This window comes from Mizuhopecten yessoensis, unplaced genomic scaffold (assembly GCF_002113885.1).
Source record: "Mizuhopecten yessoensis strain PY_sf001 unplaced genomic scaffold, ASM211388v2 scaffold11159, whole genome shotgun sequence".
Classification (NCBI taxonomy): Eukaryota; Metazoa; Mollusca; class Bivalvia; order Pectinida; family Pectinidae; genus Mizuhopecten; species Mizuhopecten yessoensis.
The window spans coordinates 830,991-849,337 of NW_018408909.1; the positions used below are offsets into that span (position 1 = coordinate 830,991).

The window sequence follows — 18,347 nt, forward strand, 5'->3', positions numbered from 1 at the left end:
AGGAGAAGAGGAGGGCAGAGGAGGAGAAGAGGAGGGCAGAGGAGGAGAAACAGGAGGCATTGAACAGAGAGACAAAGCTTCAGAAGGAGAAGAGGAGGGCAGAGGAGGAGAAGAGGAGGGCAGAGGAGGAGAAGAGGAGGGCAGAGGAGGAGAAACAGGAGGCTTTGAACAGGGAGACAAAGCTTCAGAAGGAGAAGAAAAGGGTGGAGAAGGAGAAACTTCAGGCCATGAGGGATTTCAACGATGCCATTGAAGTCAGGAATGAGGCTATTGATGAAATCATACAAGTCCTCAACAGGGAAGAAGTGCTAAAGAAGGAGAAGGAGGCAGAGTGGGAGAAAGCTGAAGCAGAGAGGGTGAAAGCTGAAGCAGAGAGGTTCAGAGCTGAAATGTTAGAAAAGGAGCTGGCAAAAATGACAGCACTTTTTGAGAAGGAGAAGAAACAGCTTTTATTACAGATGCAACAAATGGCTGGATTAGTGCGAGCGTGATCTACTTCTGGTGTGAGAGATTGGTATGGTTGTTGTTCCTTTAGGGTCTGGGTTGATTTTACTGTACTGTGTATCAAGTGACTGGGTACGAGTGTCGGTAAACTACTCGTCTTGTATTGTTGGGAGTTGTTTGAGAGGGAGTTGTTTTAGAAGGACTTATTTGAGAGGGAGCGTGAGAAAGTTTTACACGAGGAAGTGTGCTCATCAATTCATTGGTTATAAATGTGATAAGAATGATAGCCAGTATGTCTGTGATTCTCATTAAATATTGTTTCATGATGCAATTTTCATCTATACAATTTGGTGTACAACTTTCTGAAATGTATATACATCTTAAAGTATGACAGCTAATATTGAAAATAATGACATTCTATTTATATTTAAAATGCTTTTTTGTGTTTAAGAAGTGAAATTACTTTTTCAGTCAAGGGATTTGCAACTAAAACTCTTTTGGATTGATTAATCTTAATTTGAATATTCAAGTTTTTTGTTGTTTTGGATATAATGGAGACAAATTTAAGTTTTGAAAGTGACAATTACTTGTGGTAAAAGTGAAATATTATATTCTATTCTGAAGTGGTCTAGATCTTAAACAAACAACGAATGTCTTTATTGTCTTATTTATAACTTGTACTCATCTTATGGCAGCAGTTCTGATCTGTAAAAGGAGAGGACAACTCATGCGTTTAGGTACAAGTATAACTTTAATAGTGCTTATCTTGTTTACATGTTTGTTTGTTTGTAAATTTGTATTGAAAACATGATGTTAAAATTATTTTTGACTTGATATGATAATTGCCTACTATTTAGTTTGAATACTGTGAAATCATTAATTTTTCTGGGGGGGGGGGGGTATTTTCATCGATTTTGTAGGTGATTACACATTAGATATAAAGCAATTTTCAGTTTGAGAAGGTACTCGTAATCCACAAATTCATGTACCCACGAAATTGTGTATTGTTGGAAAACCACAAAATGTGTGCCCCACAAAAATGTCTGATTACACAGTATATTTCTGATATTATTGGTGGCCTCCATTGTCTGTGACCACAAATCATGTAGTGCTATATTGTTAGAATACTTGATGTGTTATTATTGAATGTATAATGTTAATCAACATGTTTACACTGAACAAGCCAGTACGTGGTATTGACATATGGTACAGTGTAGTTTAATATAAACTTGTTTTCAAAACTCCCGATATTAATTTACAAAACTTTTAAAAACAAAGAATTGTTAGTGTCTCTTCAGGACTTTTGTTTATGTTTTGTTTATGTCTTCTGAGATCTATGTATAAGTTTGCTTTTTTACTACAATAATGGGTACTGTCATTTGAAACATTTATGTCCTTTTAAAAAAAGATTTCCCACTGTGTATTTCACCCTCCTGTTCTTCTTCTTTTAGAAATATGTTTGCTCTGTAAAGAGCATATAACATATGAAAAAAGAATTGAAAATTATTTAAATTGCAAATTCATCTCTTTACTACCTGCTTGACTCTATCAGTTTTCTCTGCATGAAGAATTCACAATTGTATATGTGAATTGTTCAGTCTTGCTCTGCATGAGGATTTCACAATTGCAAGTGTGAACCATTCTGTCTTACTCTGCATGATGTATAACATGTACCGGTTTCTGCTTTGATGATACTTTAGTAGTTGATACAATAAGATCTGTTGAAGACACAAGGACATCATCCACAATAATATATCAAATGTCACACAGAGACACAATCATTTGAACTGTACATCCTTCATCTGTCCTCAATATACTAAGGCAGCTATTAGCTGTACATCTTGTTATTGTACGGCATCATTTAGCTATTGAGTTCATTAAATGTACAGGCAGCCAAACCAGAATTTGAAAAATACATCTAATTTAAGGAGAGGTGCTATTTTAAATAAGGACCTTAGCTGGTTGTTTGATGTTGTTTTGACGTAGTAGAATCATTCTGGAGTGACCTCTGTTAGTTACCTGTATTAGTGTATCAGTGATCGAGTTCAAAAGACAGGATTTAAGGACAGATGCTATTTTGATGAATAAAGACCTTAGTTGGTTGTTTGATGTTTTGATATAATAAAATCACTGTGGAGTGATCTCGAGATCTGTTAGTTACCAGTACTTGGTTGTAACTTAGTACATGTTTATATTGTAAACATGGTTTTCTTCTCTACATTTTAAATGAAAAGTATTTATAGCGATGAAACTTTTTATGCAAGTAATTGAATGAAAAAAATAATAGATTTTTCTTATATTTTACAAGATCTTTTTACACATAAAATGATTTTTAGCTGGTCTAGATTTGTAATGATTTTTATTGGCAGACAGTACCAAAAGTTCATGTAATGTACATGTGTTCCATTTTAACAAGAGAATATAACTTTTAATTGTAAATTTGATTAAATTTATTTCAAAGGATCTTTTAAGAATATATAATTGAATACAGATGTTTTTCATCATTGTATTTATTAGCTCTTGTACTGTTTATATTTCTCTGTTTTTTCTTCTCTTGTTTGTTTCGTGCACATGTTTTTCTCCTTCAGACTAATTTGTGTCTTATTTCTTACAAAGTGCTCTTCTGTGTATTGACTGCAATATTGCATATTAATTATATGTACCCTAACTTTATATATTACATGTGTCTTTTGGCCATTTGTTGAGCGTTCGCCCCTGTGAGGAAGGCTTTGGGTTCTGTCCCCTGGCCGAGACATACCAAAGTCTTTAAAAATGGTAGTTTATACTCCTGCTTAACGCTCAGCAAATTAGGAGTGGGACGACTGGTTCGCCCGTTGTCAGTATAATGTGACCGGGTGGGGCGTCCTGCTGGGTGTCTTCGGCAGAATGTTTCAGTGAGGTAGCACTATAAAGTCGGCATCAGTTTCGCGCTATCACAAGGAGACAAACACGAACATATCGCAGCCTCCCAATATACACACACATACACTACATGCATGCATCTTGCACCCAGGGGAGGCCGTCCTTAAATGACCTTAGCTGTTAATAGGACGTTAAACAAAATCAAACAAACAAACAAACAAACCGTTAGATAATAAACCATAGGGGAAATAACCCTCGATATATTTTGCAAAAAAATCACACCAGTAATGTACATTGTAAATAGTTTGAAAATGATTTATTGGTGTAGATGAAATTGTGAAGTGTACTAAATCCTTAAATATAGATTATTAAATATAAAGTGCTGTATACTATTGTTTTCTGTTTCTATCATTTAATCACTCTGACTTGATTGTGTGCGTCTTGATTTTAATTACCATACCAGGTCTGGATATAATCTAAAATACAATGTGACCAGGTACCAATAGCCATTGTGTTCTAACTATACATTTAAATGATTTTTAGCTCACTTGGCACAAAGTGCCAGTTGAGTTTATGGTATGGTGTGTTGTCCTTTCTCCATCGTCCGACGGTCATCTCTAAACTTATTCCTTGAATGACTCCTTAAGAACTGGAGAACCTAGGGCCATGATATTTGGTTAGTAGGTACCTTCATGGGATGGAGTGCTGTATAGTTTCCCCAAATAAATGACATTGACCGACTTTCAAGGTCATAGGGGTCAAATATGTAAAAACCTGTATACAAGTTCTGATGAATAACAAGGCATTTTAAATGTCTCCCAATGAGGAGTTCCTTCAGGATTTAATTGCTTTGATAAATGCTGCAACTGTGTTGAAGGCAACACCCTTTCTTTTTTCATGAAATCTTTTAAGAAGTAGCTGTAATAATGAAACAATTGTCTACAGTACCAACAAACTAGACCAAAACAAATTCCAAGTTGTCAAAATATGACGAAACATAAATGAAAAGTTGGCCAAAAACGGCAGAAACAAATCATTTAAAAGAGGACAAGAACATGATGAAATGTTCATGTGTACAAAATTTCATAGAAGTCAGTCTGGTAATTCAGGTAAGATAATTTGAAAAATTTGAGAAGATGGATCACAAAAAATAGATGACTGATGATTGCACCGTATCATATCTGTTAGTTGCAACGGAGATTAATAAATTTGTTCAGTCTATTTGGGACAAGATTGGTATCGTCAAACTTGAGGATTTCACAAGTTCAAAATCTTTCCCAGAGAGTTAAGATTTCTTGCCTTTCTCAACTTCCCCCTCAGAGTCATCAAATAATTTGTCTGTCGCTTGTTATAAAATATTGTTTGTCTGGCTTTAGACACTATAGTTCTGTATTGCCCACAAATAAAATAGTCGACACATGCACAGGAGGCATCTGATATTTTGTTAATTTTTATTTCATAAAAAATAAATAATTTTAAGCAAAGGAGGAGAAGGCAGTTGACATATGTGAACATTGTGTGAGCTAAACAAAAGAGAAGTTCCACTTTCAATATCATCAACATAATTTATTAAATTCAAGCAATATGCACTTAAACAAGCCATTACATGTGAGAAATAAATGAGAGAATAATCTATCACAACCATGGAAAGCTGCCTGGTTCTACCCACAGGTTACAGTGAAGCTTTCCAACAGTATTGTAGACTGATCGTGTAAGGACTGACTGTCCCGTGTAGACTGATCATGTTACGACTGACCGTCCCGTGTAGACTGATCGTGTTATGACTGATTGTCGCGTGTAGACTGATCGTGTTACGACTGACCGTCCCGTGTAGACTGGTCGTGTTACGACTGACTGTCCCGTGTAGACTGATTGTGTTAGGGCTGACTGTCCCGTGTAGACTGATCGTGTAGACCGATCGTGTTAGGACTGACTGTCCCGTGTAGACTGATTGTGTTAGGGCTGACTGTCCCGTGTAGACTGATCCCCGTGTAAACTGATCGTGTTACGACTGACTGTCCCGTGTCGACTGATCGTGTTACGAATGACCGTCCCGTGTAGACTGATCGTGTTACGACTGTCTGTCCCGTGTAAACTGATCGTGTTACGACTGACTGTCCCGTGTCGACTGATCGTGTTACGAATGACCGTCCCGTGTAGCCTGATCGTGTTACGACTGACTGTCCCGTGTAAACTGATCGTGTTACGACTGACTGTCCCGTGTAAACTGATCGTGTTAGGGCTGACTGTCCCGTGTAGTCGGATCGTGTAGACCGATCGTGTTAGGACTGACTGTCCCGCGTAGACTGATCATGTTAGGACTGACTGTCCCGTGTAGACTGATCATGTTACGACTGACCGTCCCGAGTAGACTGATCGTGTTATGACTGACTGTCCCGTGTAAACTGATCGTGTTACGACTGACTGTCCCGTGTCGACTGATCGTGTTACGAATGACCGTCCCGTGTAGACTGATCGTGTTACGACTGTCTGTCCCGTGTAAACTGATCGTGTTACGACTGACTGTCCCGTGTAAACTGATCGTGTTAGGGCTGACTGTCCCGTGTAGGCTGATCGTGTAGACCGATCGTGTTAGGACTGACTGTCCCGCGTAGACTGATCATGTTAGGACTGACTGTCCCGTGTAGACTGATCATATTAGGACTGACTGTCCCGTGTAGACTGATCATATTAGGACTGACTGTCCCGTGTAGACTGATCATATTAGGACTGACTGTCCCGTGTAGACTGATCATGTTACAACTGTCTGTCCCGTGTAGACTGATCGTGTTACGACTGTCTGTCCCGTGTAAACTGATCGTGTTACGACTGACTGTCCCGTGTAGACTGATCATGTTAGGACTACTGACTGTCCCGTGTAGACTGATCATGTTACGACTGGCCGTCCCGTGTAGACTGATCGTGTTATGACTGCCTGTCCCGTGTAGACTGCTCGTGTTACGACTGACCGTCCCGTGTAGACTGATCGTGTTTTACGACTGACCGTCCCGTGTAGACTGATCGTGTTACGACTGTCTGTCCCGTGTAAACTGATCGTGTTACGACTGACTGTCCCGTGTAAACTGATCGTGTTACGACTGACTGTCCCGTGTAGCCTGATCGTGTTACGACTGACTGTCCCGTGTAGACTGATCGTGTTAGGGCTGACTGTCCCGTGTAGACTGATCGTGTAGACCGATCGTGTTAGGACTGACTGTCCCGTGTAGACTGATCATGTTAGGACTGACTGTCCCGTGTAGACTGATTGTGTTACGACTGACTGTCCTGTGTAGACTGATCGTGTAGACTGATCGTGTTACGACTGACTGTCCCGTGTAGACTGATCATGTTAGGACTGACTGTCCCGTGTAGACTGATTGTGTTAGGACTGACTGTCCCAACAATAAATCAACACACCTGTAACACATCATCGCTATCGAAATATAAATGACCAATTAAAAACAATTTTGGAAAAAGTTCAGGTAATTCTTTCATGATTAGAAGCAAAATTGACAAATAATTTCTGTACTGTCTACTCCCCCCACATCCTCGACAATATTATATATTATCAGTGATATTTTATCAAACAACAATATTTGCCAATCTGAAAAAATATACCATAACTTCAGTATAGCCCATTACATTTGTATGTACTAGATTAATTTGAAAACATATGGTTACTAATAGTTTACAGGTCATTAAATATACATAATTATGTTTACTACTTAGTTACATATTATGTGTATTTGCTGCTCCAGTATCATGTCTCGTTGTCAATACAATCACCGGAGAATAAACATCAAATTTACAGATACCTCACAATCTTGTACTGTGTATATTATAAAAAATCACGAAACTCTCACAAGTACATGATTATATTACTATACTGAACTCTATTCCTAATTTCCTATGATTAATGTATTTGTTTATACATATCGCATTGTTTTGTTTAAACTATAAATGATCTGATAGATTACAGATTACTGTGAAACTCTGTTAAATATTATATAATAGTTAATTTTTATCTGCTAAATTTGTACACATTTTTGAATTATTAATATCAAGTACAAAGTGTACAATACTGAAGAGAATCAAAAATGACCTATGTTATAATTTGAATAAAAGAAAAAGTTCCAACAGTCCTTGAAACAAGATCCTATTTTGGTGAACCATAATAACCCATGGTAATATCAATTTCCATTTATTGGTACAATTAAATTAAAATGGATTTTTTTTGTCTTTTTTTCTTTCTTCAGTAATTTCAAATTACCAGCAATGTAATTGGTTTCACTTCACCAACTTTAAAATTTTCTTTCAATGAAAATGTTTTCCAAATATTAGTGATGGTATATAGATCCTAAAGCTAATTTCATTCTCAGGATATGGTAGGCAATGAATCCATACCCTTACCCTACTCATGAATGAGTTACCATGATATGTAGGAACATCTGTAACACTTCAGTCTGGCTGATTTAATTTTGTGTTATATAGTAGTTAGAAAGACACATCAATATCAGCAGCACGACAGTTGGATTATTTCAGCATGTGTCAATGGAAGGATGTGAAAACCATATTTCCTTAAACTCTGTCACCATATTAACATTGTGTTTGCATATAACTGCTATTTCAACAAAAGAGAAACTACTTAGCAGTTCTCTTCCACCATTCTTACATTCACTATTCCATGAAAATGTACCAGATAAAAACTGATGTCAAATGGTAGCACACCTTTTGTCACAAATTCTGCTAAAAGACAAACTTACGAAAATTGTACATTACCGGTACAAATAACTGATCACACAGGTAAAGGTCTGATCTCGCTTTATCCAAAGCTGTATAAACTGAAAATCCAGTTTTAGGGTCTAACCACCCTGAGCGGTCATCATTATACTACCTGGGTTCCACAGGAATACGTATACGCTTAAAGCTTGCCGTTATACCAATGGGCGAACGTCAACGGAAGAATAACGATAAAAAACAATCCACAGTTGCATCAATAGGATAACAGTTCAACCAGTAACAAAATAATGTGGATATAAGATAACAGACAGGTCAAAGTTCATCAGTGGTAGATCTGAAATAGAAAAAGTGCAATGTTATTAAAACAGGATGGCATTTTCTGTTCAAAATCATGAAATGAGATATTTAGTATCATTTCTGATAATACATGAATGGGTTTCAAGTTTTAAAATGCTGACACGTAGAATGTTACTTTCTTTTTTTCTGTCATTCTTATTTGTTTATAATTTTTTATCAAAATGACATTATACATTCCGAATAGATTCATCAGTTTGGTATGAATAATAAAGACTAAGTTTGTTTTGAACACAAACAGGAATTGAAAACTTATTTTGTGACCTTTCGAAAACGTCTGTTTCCTGGGTCAAGCAGAGAGTGCAAATGACCGGTGTCTCGACTCTAAACCGCTGAAAATAACTCACTAAGCCTCAGTCGGCAAAATAGTCCGCCCAACTGGGAAGTCAGGAAAATCAAAGAATCCATCTGGGTTAGGAGAGAAGGGGACTTGATGAACAGAGACGAAGGGGGCCATTGGTTGAGTCATCTTTATGACCCTATTTTGACATCCAATAAGGGGTGGAATGGGTAAACATGTTACCCGTACCATGACTGCCTTCAGTATTAGAGTGCAACATGGCGAAATGACTCTATGATTTTTGACAGCTGATTTTACTTGATCCGGCCGATTCGGCCCACTGAGTCTAAATGAGTTGTTTTCAGCGGTTTAGAGTCGAGACACGTTTCGAAAGTTCGCAAAACAAGTTTTCAATTCCTGTTTGTGTTCAAAAAAAGCTTAGTCTTTTTGACATTATACATTGTAATTTGAGTGGGCAAATACAATATACCTAGTAAATAGTTTTACTGTCAAATCAAGTTTTTATTCAATGAATTGAGAATTTCTATATATGGACATTTCAAAGTGGGGGGAATTAAAATACTCAAACTAGCATGGGGAAGGTAGAAAGTTATCAATTATAGTGACATATCCAATCAGGAACATAAATATCTGAGTAGGGGAATGTAGAAAGCCACTAATAAGTACAATATCCCTGTTGGGGAAGGTAAAAGTTATCATTTGGTAACAGTTAGCCTAGCAGGGGAAGATAACTTTGTTATCAGTATTAAAGTAAAATATCCCAACAGGGGAAGGTAGAGAGCAGATAGTGTATAGATATAGTACTGGGAATTTGTGACGGGTACGAATATTGAGGCAAGTTCATTAAAGAAATGTAAGATTGAGTTTATGTATATATTTATGAAGGGGTCAGGAAAGGGAAATTGTTATAGTGAGCACATATATCTATGACATGAAATTTCAAAGATACAGAGAATATGTTAGTTTTAGAGATGTACAATTGAGTATATATTTGTGAAAGGTCATGAAAGGGAGAGTGTGTAAGTGTTATGGTTATATAGAGATTGTACTGAGTATACATTTGAGACAGATAAAGATACAGAGAATATGTTAGTTATAGAGATGTACAATTGAGTATATATTTGTGAAAGGTCATGAAAGGGAGAGTGTTATAGTTATATAGAGATTGTACTGAGTGTATATCTGAGACAGATTAAGATACAGAGACTATGTTAGTTGTGCTACAGAGGAGTTGTGGAGAACCAAATCTCTTGAAGGCTGGTTTCAACCGTTTGGTATATATATAGCATCAAGAGAAGTAGTTCACACCACTCGGGAAGGACATGCACCTCGGTGAGGTCAGTGTGTAGTTATTTGGACCTTGGCCACTGCTTGTCCTTGCTGGTCAGTGGAACATAAATCACGCCCATCAGATTCTGTTTTTGAACTGTGCCGTCGGCCATCTTGTCTATTTGCTGTAGGTGCTGCTGGTGCTCTCCGACAGGAATGATGAGGCGACCACCAGGCTTCAACTGGTCTACCAGCTGTAGGGAGAGAAAACAATTTGTTCATATATATTTTCTGACATCATATGGTGGATGTATGTATGTCTAAAACTGATCATTAAAATCAGAAACATATTTTCACATTACAAATTAGAAACACATTTTAACAATTTTGAATGCTTTTTTTGCTTCAAATATCTACAGGAATGACATCAGTCAGTGAATCAGTTATGGCACATGTAATTATTACAACAATCATAGTATTCCACTAGTATGTGTAATTGTATTCAGAGATTTGATTTTACATTACTGACAATGTAAGTATGACATGGCTCTTGTTTCCTAGCGCCTTGCTTGGCAACACCTCATCTTTGGCTTTAATGCTTTAACGTTGGCCCAGGTGAGGAGGGCACTCATTTTAACAAACTTGGTAGTGCTTTATCTGAGCATGTAACTGACCAAATATCATCATCCTAGTCCTTATTGTTAATCAGAAGAAGTTAATCAGAGTTTTAAACATATTTGACCCATATAATCTTCAATATGGGTGAAGGTCATCCATTTGAACAAAGTTGGTAGCCCTTCACCCCAGCATGCTGCTAGCCAAATATCACAACCCAAGGCCTCTTGGTTTACATTAAGAAGAAGTCATTCAAAGTAAAAAGTTGATGCCCGACTAATGCTAGATGCCTCATGGGTGAAGGGTGAAGGTCACCTTCGGGCCAGGTTAGCTTATTACAGGTAACTGAAACATTCATGTATAAGATATGTTTGATGTTTTAACTGTCATGAAAGTTGTTACCACAATTGATTGATATCATATGTTATAGATTGGTTAATTATTGGATAGTAGAGGCTGACTTGTGTGTTATGTCACATAAAATTGCCGGTTACATCCTACTTCCTCCACCAATATTTCATCGGCAAGCCTGATGACAGGTTTTCACTTACTGCCTGTGGAAGTTTGGGAGCTGCTGCTCCTACATGGATTGCATCGTAAGGACCAGCATCAATGTAACCCTGGCGACCGTCTCCACTAACAAGCTTCATCTGTCCAGTCTCGAGTAACTGACCAATGGCAGGATCCTTCTTCACATTTTCCACAGACATACTGACCAGCTGATCCATGTGGTCGATTCCCACGGCCAGTCCGGTCTTGCCAACCATAAGGGCCATGCAAGCCGTCAGGTAGCCACTCCCTGACCCCACATCCAATGCCACTGACCCCTCTTTCAGATGGTCAGACAGCAGTTCTAGGGCGTGGGCATGCTGAAATTTGATACAGTATGTCTCGCAAATCTAAAGTAAATCAACTTTTATATCCAACAAAATAGTCTGCAAACAAGTAAAACACATGTCTAAACATTTTCTTCATGTTGGTAAGTATGGATTACAACAAAACAATAAAATAGAATTGTTATGGAATCATGCATACCAGTGTTTATTTGATACTAGGAATTGCATTGAAACAAAACACTACAATATGTTAAGATGTTTTAAGATATTTGATCCCAGTGACTTTGGAGGTGTGTCAAGGTCATTAATTTGAAGAAAACAAGAGGCCCAAGAGGGCCTGTATCGCTCACCTGAATATTTAAGCAGTCATAGCAAAAAATTCTCATTAAATATTATATTGCACTAAAAATATTTCCCTCGCAAACTTTGTTGGCTCCATCTATTATAACTACCAGCAAAATATTATTATAAGATTCTATGCTTTTTGATTCTTCTTCAGAAGTTGCCGACATATTTTTCCCTGTGACCTTGTAAGTAGGTCAATGTCATTTTCCTTTTCCAATTGGTTCCTTAAAGCTACTATATTATATATTATAACTGTATGCCTTTAAATTCTTCAGAAGTAGTTTGAACTATTTGACATATTTGAATGCTGTGACCTTGAAAGTAAGTCAAGGTCATTTTCATTCACAAACTTTGTTTGGCTCTTTCCCAGGAAGCCACCTGCGAAATATTAAGATTCTATACCTTTCAGTTCTTCAGAAGATGTCGTTTGAAGTGTCTGACACATTTGACCCCTGTGACCTTGAAAAAAGGTCAATGTCATTTTCATCCTCTAAGTTTGTCAGGCTCTATCCCAGGAAGCCATCAATCAAATATAATGATTCTATACCTTTCAGTTCTTCAGAAGAAGTCGTTTGAAGCATTTGACATATTTGACCCCTGTGACCTTGAAAGTAGGTCAAACTAATTTTCATTCTAAAACTTTGTTGGGCTATATCCCAGGAAGCTACCAGCCAAATATAAAGATTCTATACCTTTCAGTTCTTCAGAAGAAGTCGTTTGAAGTGTTTGACACATTTGACCCCTGTGACCTTGAAAGTAGGTCAAGGTAATTTTCATTCTCAAACTTTGTTGAGCTCCATCCCTGGAAGCCATCAGCCAAATATGAAGATTCTATACCTTTTAGTTCTTCAGAAGAAGTTGTTTGAAGTTTTTGACATATTTGACCCCTGTGACCTTGAAAGTAGGTCAAAATAATTTTCATTATCAAACTTTGTTGGGCACTATCCCAGGAAGCTACCAGCCAAATATAAAGAATCTATATCTTTCAGTTCTTCAGAAGAAGTCGTTTGAAGTATTTGACACATTTGACCCCTGTGACCTTGAAAGTAGGTCAAGGTAATTTTCATCCTCAAACTTTGTAGGGCTCCTACCAACAAAGCTTTCAGCCAAATATCATGACTCTAGGCCTGTCCGTTCTTCATCAGAAGTTGTTTAAAGGAAAAGTTGACGGATGAGGACGGACGGACGACGGACACCGCACCATGACATAAGCTCACTTGCCCTTCATGCAGGTGAGCTAAAAATGGTAACCCTCATCGAAGCAAGCTACTGGTTAATGGGAAGAAGTTATTCAAAGAAAAAGGTTGATGCGGGACAATGGCCTACATAGTGCCACAGCATAGCTTTCAATTTTGTCATGACATATTCCAAGGATGTAGAAAAGTTATGTATTTTGAGAGCATACCCCTTGGATTTTGAAGATGGCACCTCCAAAGCCACTACTGTACAGAGTATATTTATCATTGTTCAAAAGAGATGGGACCTAGTAACAAGGCTGAACTACAGAATACATTAAGTCTGGTGTAGTCAGAGTTTGAAAACAACTAAACAAGCTTAAGAGGTTTAAGCCTTACCTCTTGCTCCCACATAGAACAAAATCAGAAAATTACTATAACTACACTAACAACAATTCCACGGAATCATATGTCTGGCTTACTTTACTTCTGCTTTGATCATCAACAGTGGTTGGTAAGAGAATAAGAGCAAATTAAAGAAACTTCACAATTCTGATGACCTAACTTTAACTTTACTGATGTTTACTGATTTCAAACTTTAAAATTCAAATTAAATTGGAATATAAAATACAGATTTTTTTTTATTTAACCCTTTCACCCCTATGTAACTTTAGTAGACTCTACCATGCATTGATGGGGATGCATCCGTTATAGTCTACGGTTGTGAAAGGGTTAAATATCAAACTTTTGAATATAACAAATTTAATACGTTTAAAATAATGAAAAATTTAAATGATGTTTTCTACATTAAGATTTACTGTCTATGATGTAGCTATTTTGTAGAACTTGACCTTTTTGAGATACAACACATAAATAGTTTTTAAATGCACAGCTAAACGCAAAAACTTGAAACTGATGAGGATGATTTAACAGTTACTGGCCCAGGTATTGTAGCCTTATTCAGTATCTGATACATAGATTGCAATGAGGATGCTAAGATGAAACTATGGTCCAAGTTTGGATGGTGTAGCACATATGCTTTGGTAAAAACAGAGCTAAATGCAAAAAATGAAACGTTGACACCGCTGGAGAAGTGACACTTATGTCTCGCCTCTGTGACAACTGTTAGATAAACAAATCATTAAATCAAAAATAAACATAAATAATTGTATTGCCACAAAGGCTTGTGTTTTTAAGTTACCATATGAGGAGCGCTGATGGTGACGGAGAAGCCGATACTTTGTGGAGAGTCAGCATAGGCAGACATAGGATTCTTCACATAGTTCTGTCTGTCTACCTGGAGCATGGCCTGAACCACCCTGTCAGACTTTAAAATACCATTCACTGGGGACAGAGAGGTAAGCATTCTGAATATGATGTACCTTACTTACATGTCAATATCAGTACAAGTATTATGGATCATATTTTCTCTAACCATTATATGAAGTTTTCAATAATGCCATTTTGAAATAGGGGTGTTCAATTTCATATTAGATTAATAGCCTGCATTAAGATTTTGAAAATTTCTGTTAGCCCAACCTATAATTTCATTAAATACACATAATAATTACTGAAAATGTTCACAAGCATCTGCTCCCAAATACTATTTACTAGCCCTGGTATCAATCTGATAGAATTGTACACCCTTGTGAAGTCTATAACAACACGTTGCAGTGTATTGTCGTACATACTTACACCTTAAGTTTTCCACAAGGTTGGCGTTGGTGTTACCACTGGATCGCCAAGCCATAGTGGCCACAACCTGACGTGACACAAGTCCCACAAAAAAACACAAGTTACGAAAGCTCTTTGCGACCAGTCTCTGTAAAACCATTACCCTCAAACTCTAAACAGAGTTCAGGCAGGTAAGGTTGTGGTCATCAAGGTCAATTGTCAGGATGTTGTCCACACTTGAGATGCTGGTCACTAGTTATGTGGGGGAGACAGCTGGTAGGTCCATCACATACTAAAAGCAAGAAAAGTTTACAATATATTCATGTGTAACAGGGAGAGGGAAAATACAAAGGACCTGTATGGTTCAAACCCAGGAACTTCTAAATCTAGACAGATGCCTAACCAATTGAGCTACCTTTTCAGCTGCATATATATAATCACTCGGTCCTGAGGCCCGCTACACACCTCTCTTATTTCCCTTGTTCTTTCATAGCAGAACTGGACTAGGTCAATCATCGGCGACCAATTACAAGTAGCTTAATTGTTATTTGGTAGTGCAGATGTCTGAGAGTTTGGAGGGTCTCTTCCTCAAATCCCAGCTAGCTGTTGCATTTCTCTTTCTCCTAGCTGTTACAAAATATGAAAGCTTGCCAACACTTGTTTCAAGCACAGGGGATCATGCTTGGCAAGGGGGTACCCAAGCCTGGGTTGTAAATAGTGATGTCTTTGGGGGCCAAGACTTAAAAAAAGTGGGGAGGAATGTATTTGAGCTGATCTGGGTCGATCGTCAGCGACAAGGTAGCTCAATTGGTAAGAGCATCCGTCTAGAGTTTGGAGGGTCCCTGGTTCGAATCCTGGTCTGGCACAACACTGTACAGCACTACTGTACAGATCGTGTACACAACACTACTGTACAGTTTGGGTATACAACACTACTACTGTACAGTTTGTATATCTGCTTTGAAATTATATAAGAATAATTATTTTCAGTGTTTATAATAGTTCATTTTTTAAACAGTAATGGCTGTTGTATCGCTCAATTGTAGCTCAATTGGTAAGAGCATCCATCTAGAGTTTGGAGGGTCCCTGGTTCGAATCCTGGTCTGGCACAACACTGTACAACACTACTTTACAGATCGTGTACACAACACTACTGTACAGTTTGGGTATACAACACTACTACTGTACAGTTTGTATATCTGCTTTGAAATTATATAAGAATAATTATTTTCAGTGTTTATAATAGTTCATTTTTTAAACAGTAATGGCTGTTGTATCGCATTTTTCGATATGTTATTCTACACATCTGTCGTTCACAGTAAATCCAGGTTTTTTTTTCGCCCTGATTGAAGACAATACTTTTACAAACCAATTTCAGGAAAACCTAGCTATGCCAAGAAGACGCTCGAAATAACTGCGCTACCTGGTCACTGGCACTAAAGGAGCACAGTCCCACTACACATAGAACACTAGAATAGAAAATAAAACTCTTAGCATGGACATCAATGGACATTCCAAGTCAACAGGTCAATGTGTAGTAGAAGGAACAACGAACTCAAACAGTTTTCACTAAAACGGTTAAGGTAATTGTTCAGCACTTGCCATTAACATTATTACTGTCAGTAATAATGTTAATGGCAAGTTAACTGTGACAACTTAAATTTGTCTACATATCGCCTTCTCCTAGACAGTGATCTGTTAACACTAGCCTGACTAGGATTAGGCCCAATAACAGTGCCAGTGGATTATGGAGTTCCAGACTCAGATTTTAGTGCATGCTCTAATTTACAAATGAAATGGTGGTTTAACAAGACAATCATGGACAGAAAAAATGGTAAAAACAAAAATGCACTGATTCTTGTCTCGCTGTCATCATACATTACCAATATAACAGCGAAAAGAAATAGAAAATTCTGTTTCTGTGCTTCTGGACAACGTACTGACCTTACGGTCAAATCAGAGAGGTATCGAAAACACTATGATAAGGCGCATTCGGTTAGGGAAAAGTGTACGTTTACACGAGTTGTCTCTCTTGTCACTAGTTCCTTTATTTAATTTTCTTTAAAAAAAAAAGGAATTATTTTCATGTAGTTTTGCATGTAGTGTCGACGTCAATGTAAGCTGATCCAGCTTCTTGGGATGTATCTTGCTATTGTTAATCATGTCCGGTTGTGAGTAACATGTTGGTACAAATTTGGTGATGATGACGCCAGTGATTGTTTAGCCGAGATTTAAAACTATTCAGGGAGGGGACCTCTACAACTATGTTTGGGAGATAGTTCCACACGTCCACGACCATACTACTGTACAGGTTCTGGGTTACGTTGAGCCTCATCTTTCTCTTGAAAAGCTTTTTTGGAATATCCTCTTGTTGGAACCAATGTTGCTATTTTAATAATTTTGTCCTTGTCCAAAATGTCAATGTCATACATGATTTTAAAGATTTGTATGACATCTCCTCTCAATCTTCTATATTCTAAACTGGGGAGGCCCAGCGTACAAAGTCTTTTGCTGTAGGATTGTCTTTTTTTAGAATGTCCTGCGTTGGACATTTTCAATGGCAATTTGATATTTTTTAAACATTCCAAGTGTGGCCGCATTACACTTTTAAACAGTTGGATAAAAATGTCTTTGTTTATAAATGTGAATGTCCGAAATATTAGTCCGAGGATTCTGTTGGCTTTGGAAACACACTCGTTGACATGGTCAGTAAAATTTAGTTGATGGTCAAATACTACTCCCAAACCTTTTCTTTGATCACTTTATCAATGGTTACTTCAATTTGTCCATTTTTTGTTGTGTAAGCCGAGTCCCTGGTTTGATTACCTACTGACGTGTGTTTACATTTTTTTCCATTTAGTTTCATGTTCCAAACTTTTGTCCGGTCACATAATCTGTGGATATCGTCCTGAAGAGTATTCCTATCATCGTCATCCGAAATTCCGGAGTATAACTTTGTATCATCAGCAAATAATTTAATTATGGATTGTACGACTTCCGGCATATCGTTGACAAATATCAAGAACGAAAGTGGTCCTAGGACACTCCCTTGTGGGACACCACTGGTTACATTCCTGGTATTGGATATTTCACCATTGATCACCACCTTTTGCTTCATCCCGCTTAGAACATTGGAGTAGCTTCCCCTGGATCCCATAATGTTCTAATTTAAACAGCAGTACCGTTTGTTAGGGACAGTGTCAAATGCCTTGTTAAAGTCAAGGTATATAACATCCATCTGTTGTCGATTGTTTATTTGTTCTGATCAATCTTCAATGGAACCTCTAGCAGCTGGGTAACACAAGATTTTCCCTTGGTGAATCCATGTTGACACTTGGAGAAAAGATTGTTGGTGTCCATATGACGCACAATGGCATCCTTGATAATTCTTTGCATTAATTTTCCAAGAACTGATGTTAAACTGATTGGTCTGTAGTTTTCTGGGCTGGTTTTTGATCCAGATTTATGTATGGGGGCCACAATGGCATTTTTCCAATCCTGGGGTAGTTTACCATCATTTAAAGATTTTTTAAGAAGATGATAAATTGGTGTGACACGCTCGTTAGCCGACTCTAATAGTAGTTTTGGATGGAATAGGTCGGGACCTCCTGACTTGGTAGGATTTAGTAGCCTTATTGCCGATAGTATCTTGTTTTCCGTGATGTCAATATCGTTGATTGGTTCCGGCTAGATAGTTTCTTCTATTGAACACTGGCAGTGGTTCATTTGTTT

General features: G+C 37.5%; 2 protein-coding genes across 8 annotated transcripts in view; one reads left to right on the forward strand and one right to left on the reverse strand.

Annotated features, from left to right (window-relative positions):
• The window catches only part of LOC110467086 (golgin subfamily A member 6-like protein 6), a 27,835-nt gene extending 24,710 nt beyond the window's left edge, over positions 1 to 3,125 (forward strand). For 4 of the 5 annotated variants that reach the window (XM_021523994.1, XM_021523998.1, XM_021523999.1 and 1 more), the window contains one exon: positions 24 to 3,125. In XM_021523994.1, coding sequence (XP_021379669.1) covers positions 24 to 491 — 468 coding nt within the window. In that variant the 3' untranslated portion in view covers positions 492 to 3,125. Of the gene's footprint in view, positions 1 to 2 lie in introns of all 5 variants that reach the window. The other variant, XM_021523997.1, reaches the window with a different exon arrangement.
• Positions 3,126 to 6,365: 3,240 nt separating this feature from the next.
• LOC110467082 (protein-L-isoaspartate(D-aspartate) O-methyltransferase-like) lies at positions 6,366 to 16,578 on the reverse strand. 3 transcript variants are annotated; one of them, XM_021523988.1, is made up of 6 exons: positions 16,560 to 16,578; positions 14,637 to 14,907; positions 14,143 to 14,285; positions 11,137 to 11,454; positions 10,061 to 10,224; positions 6,366 to 8,380 (listed from the first exon to the last, which is right to left on the reverse strand). In XM_021523988.1, the coding sequence occupies exons 2-6, from the start codon at positions 14,773 to 14,775 to the stop codon at positions 8,359 to 8,361; spliced, it is 786 nt and encodes a 261-aa protein (XP_021379663.1). In that variant the 5' UTR covers positions 14,776 to 14,907; positions 16,560 to 16,578; the 3' UTR covers positions 6,366 to 8,358. The 3 variants fall into 3 exon arrangements, with proteins under 3 accessions (XP_021379663.1, XP_021379662.1, XP_021379664.1); XM_021523987.1 differs by having other exon boundaries at positions 16,499 to 16,576; XM_021523989.1 differs by having other exon boundaries at positions 10,030 to 10,224; positions 16,499 to 16,576.
• Positions 16,579 to 18,347: the final 1,769 nt, after the last annotated feature.

Coding starts and splice junctions, on each gene's coding strand:
- LOC110467082 (XM_021523988.1), bottom strand. CDS start 14,775: ATGGTTTTACAGAGACTGGTCGCAAAGAGCTTTCGTAACTTGTGTTTT. Junction 11,455..14,142: donor CCATCAGCGCTCCTCATATG/GTAACTTAAAAA, acceptor ATCAAATTTCAG/CATGCCCACGCCCTAGAACT. Junction 8,381..10,060: donor AAGGACAAGCAGTGGCCAAG/GTCCAAATAACT, acceptor TTTCTATTTCAG/ATCTACCACTGATGAACTTT.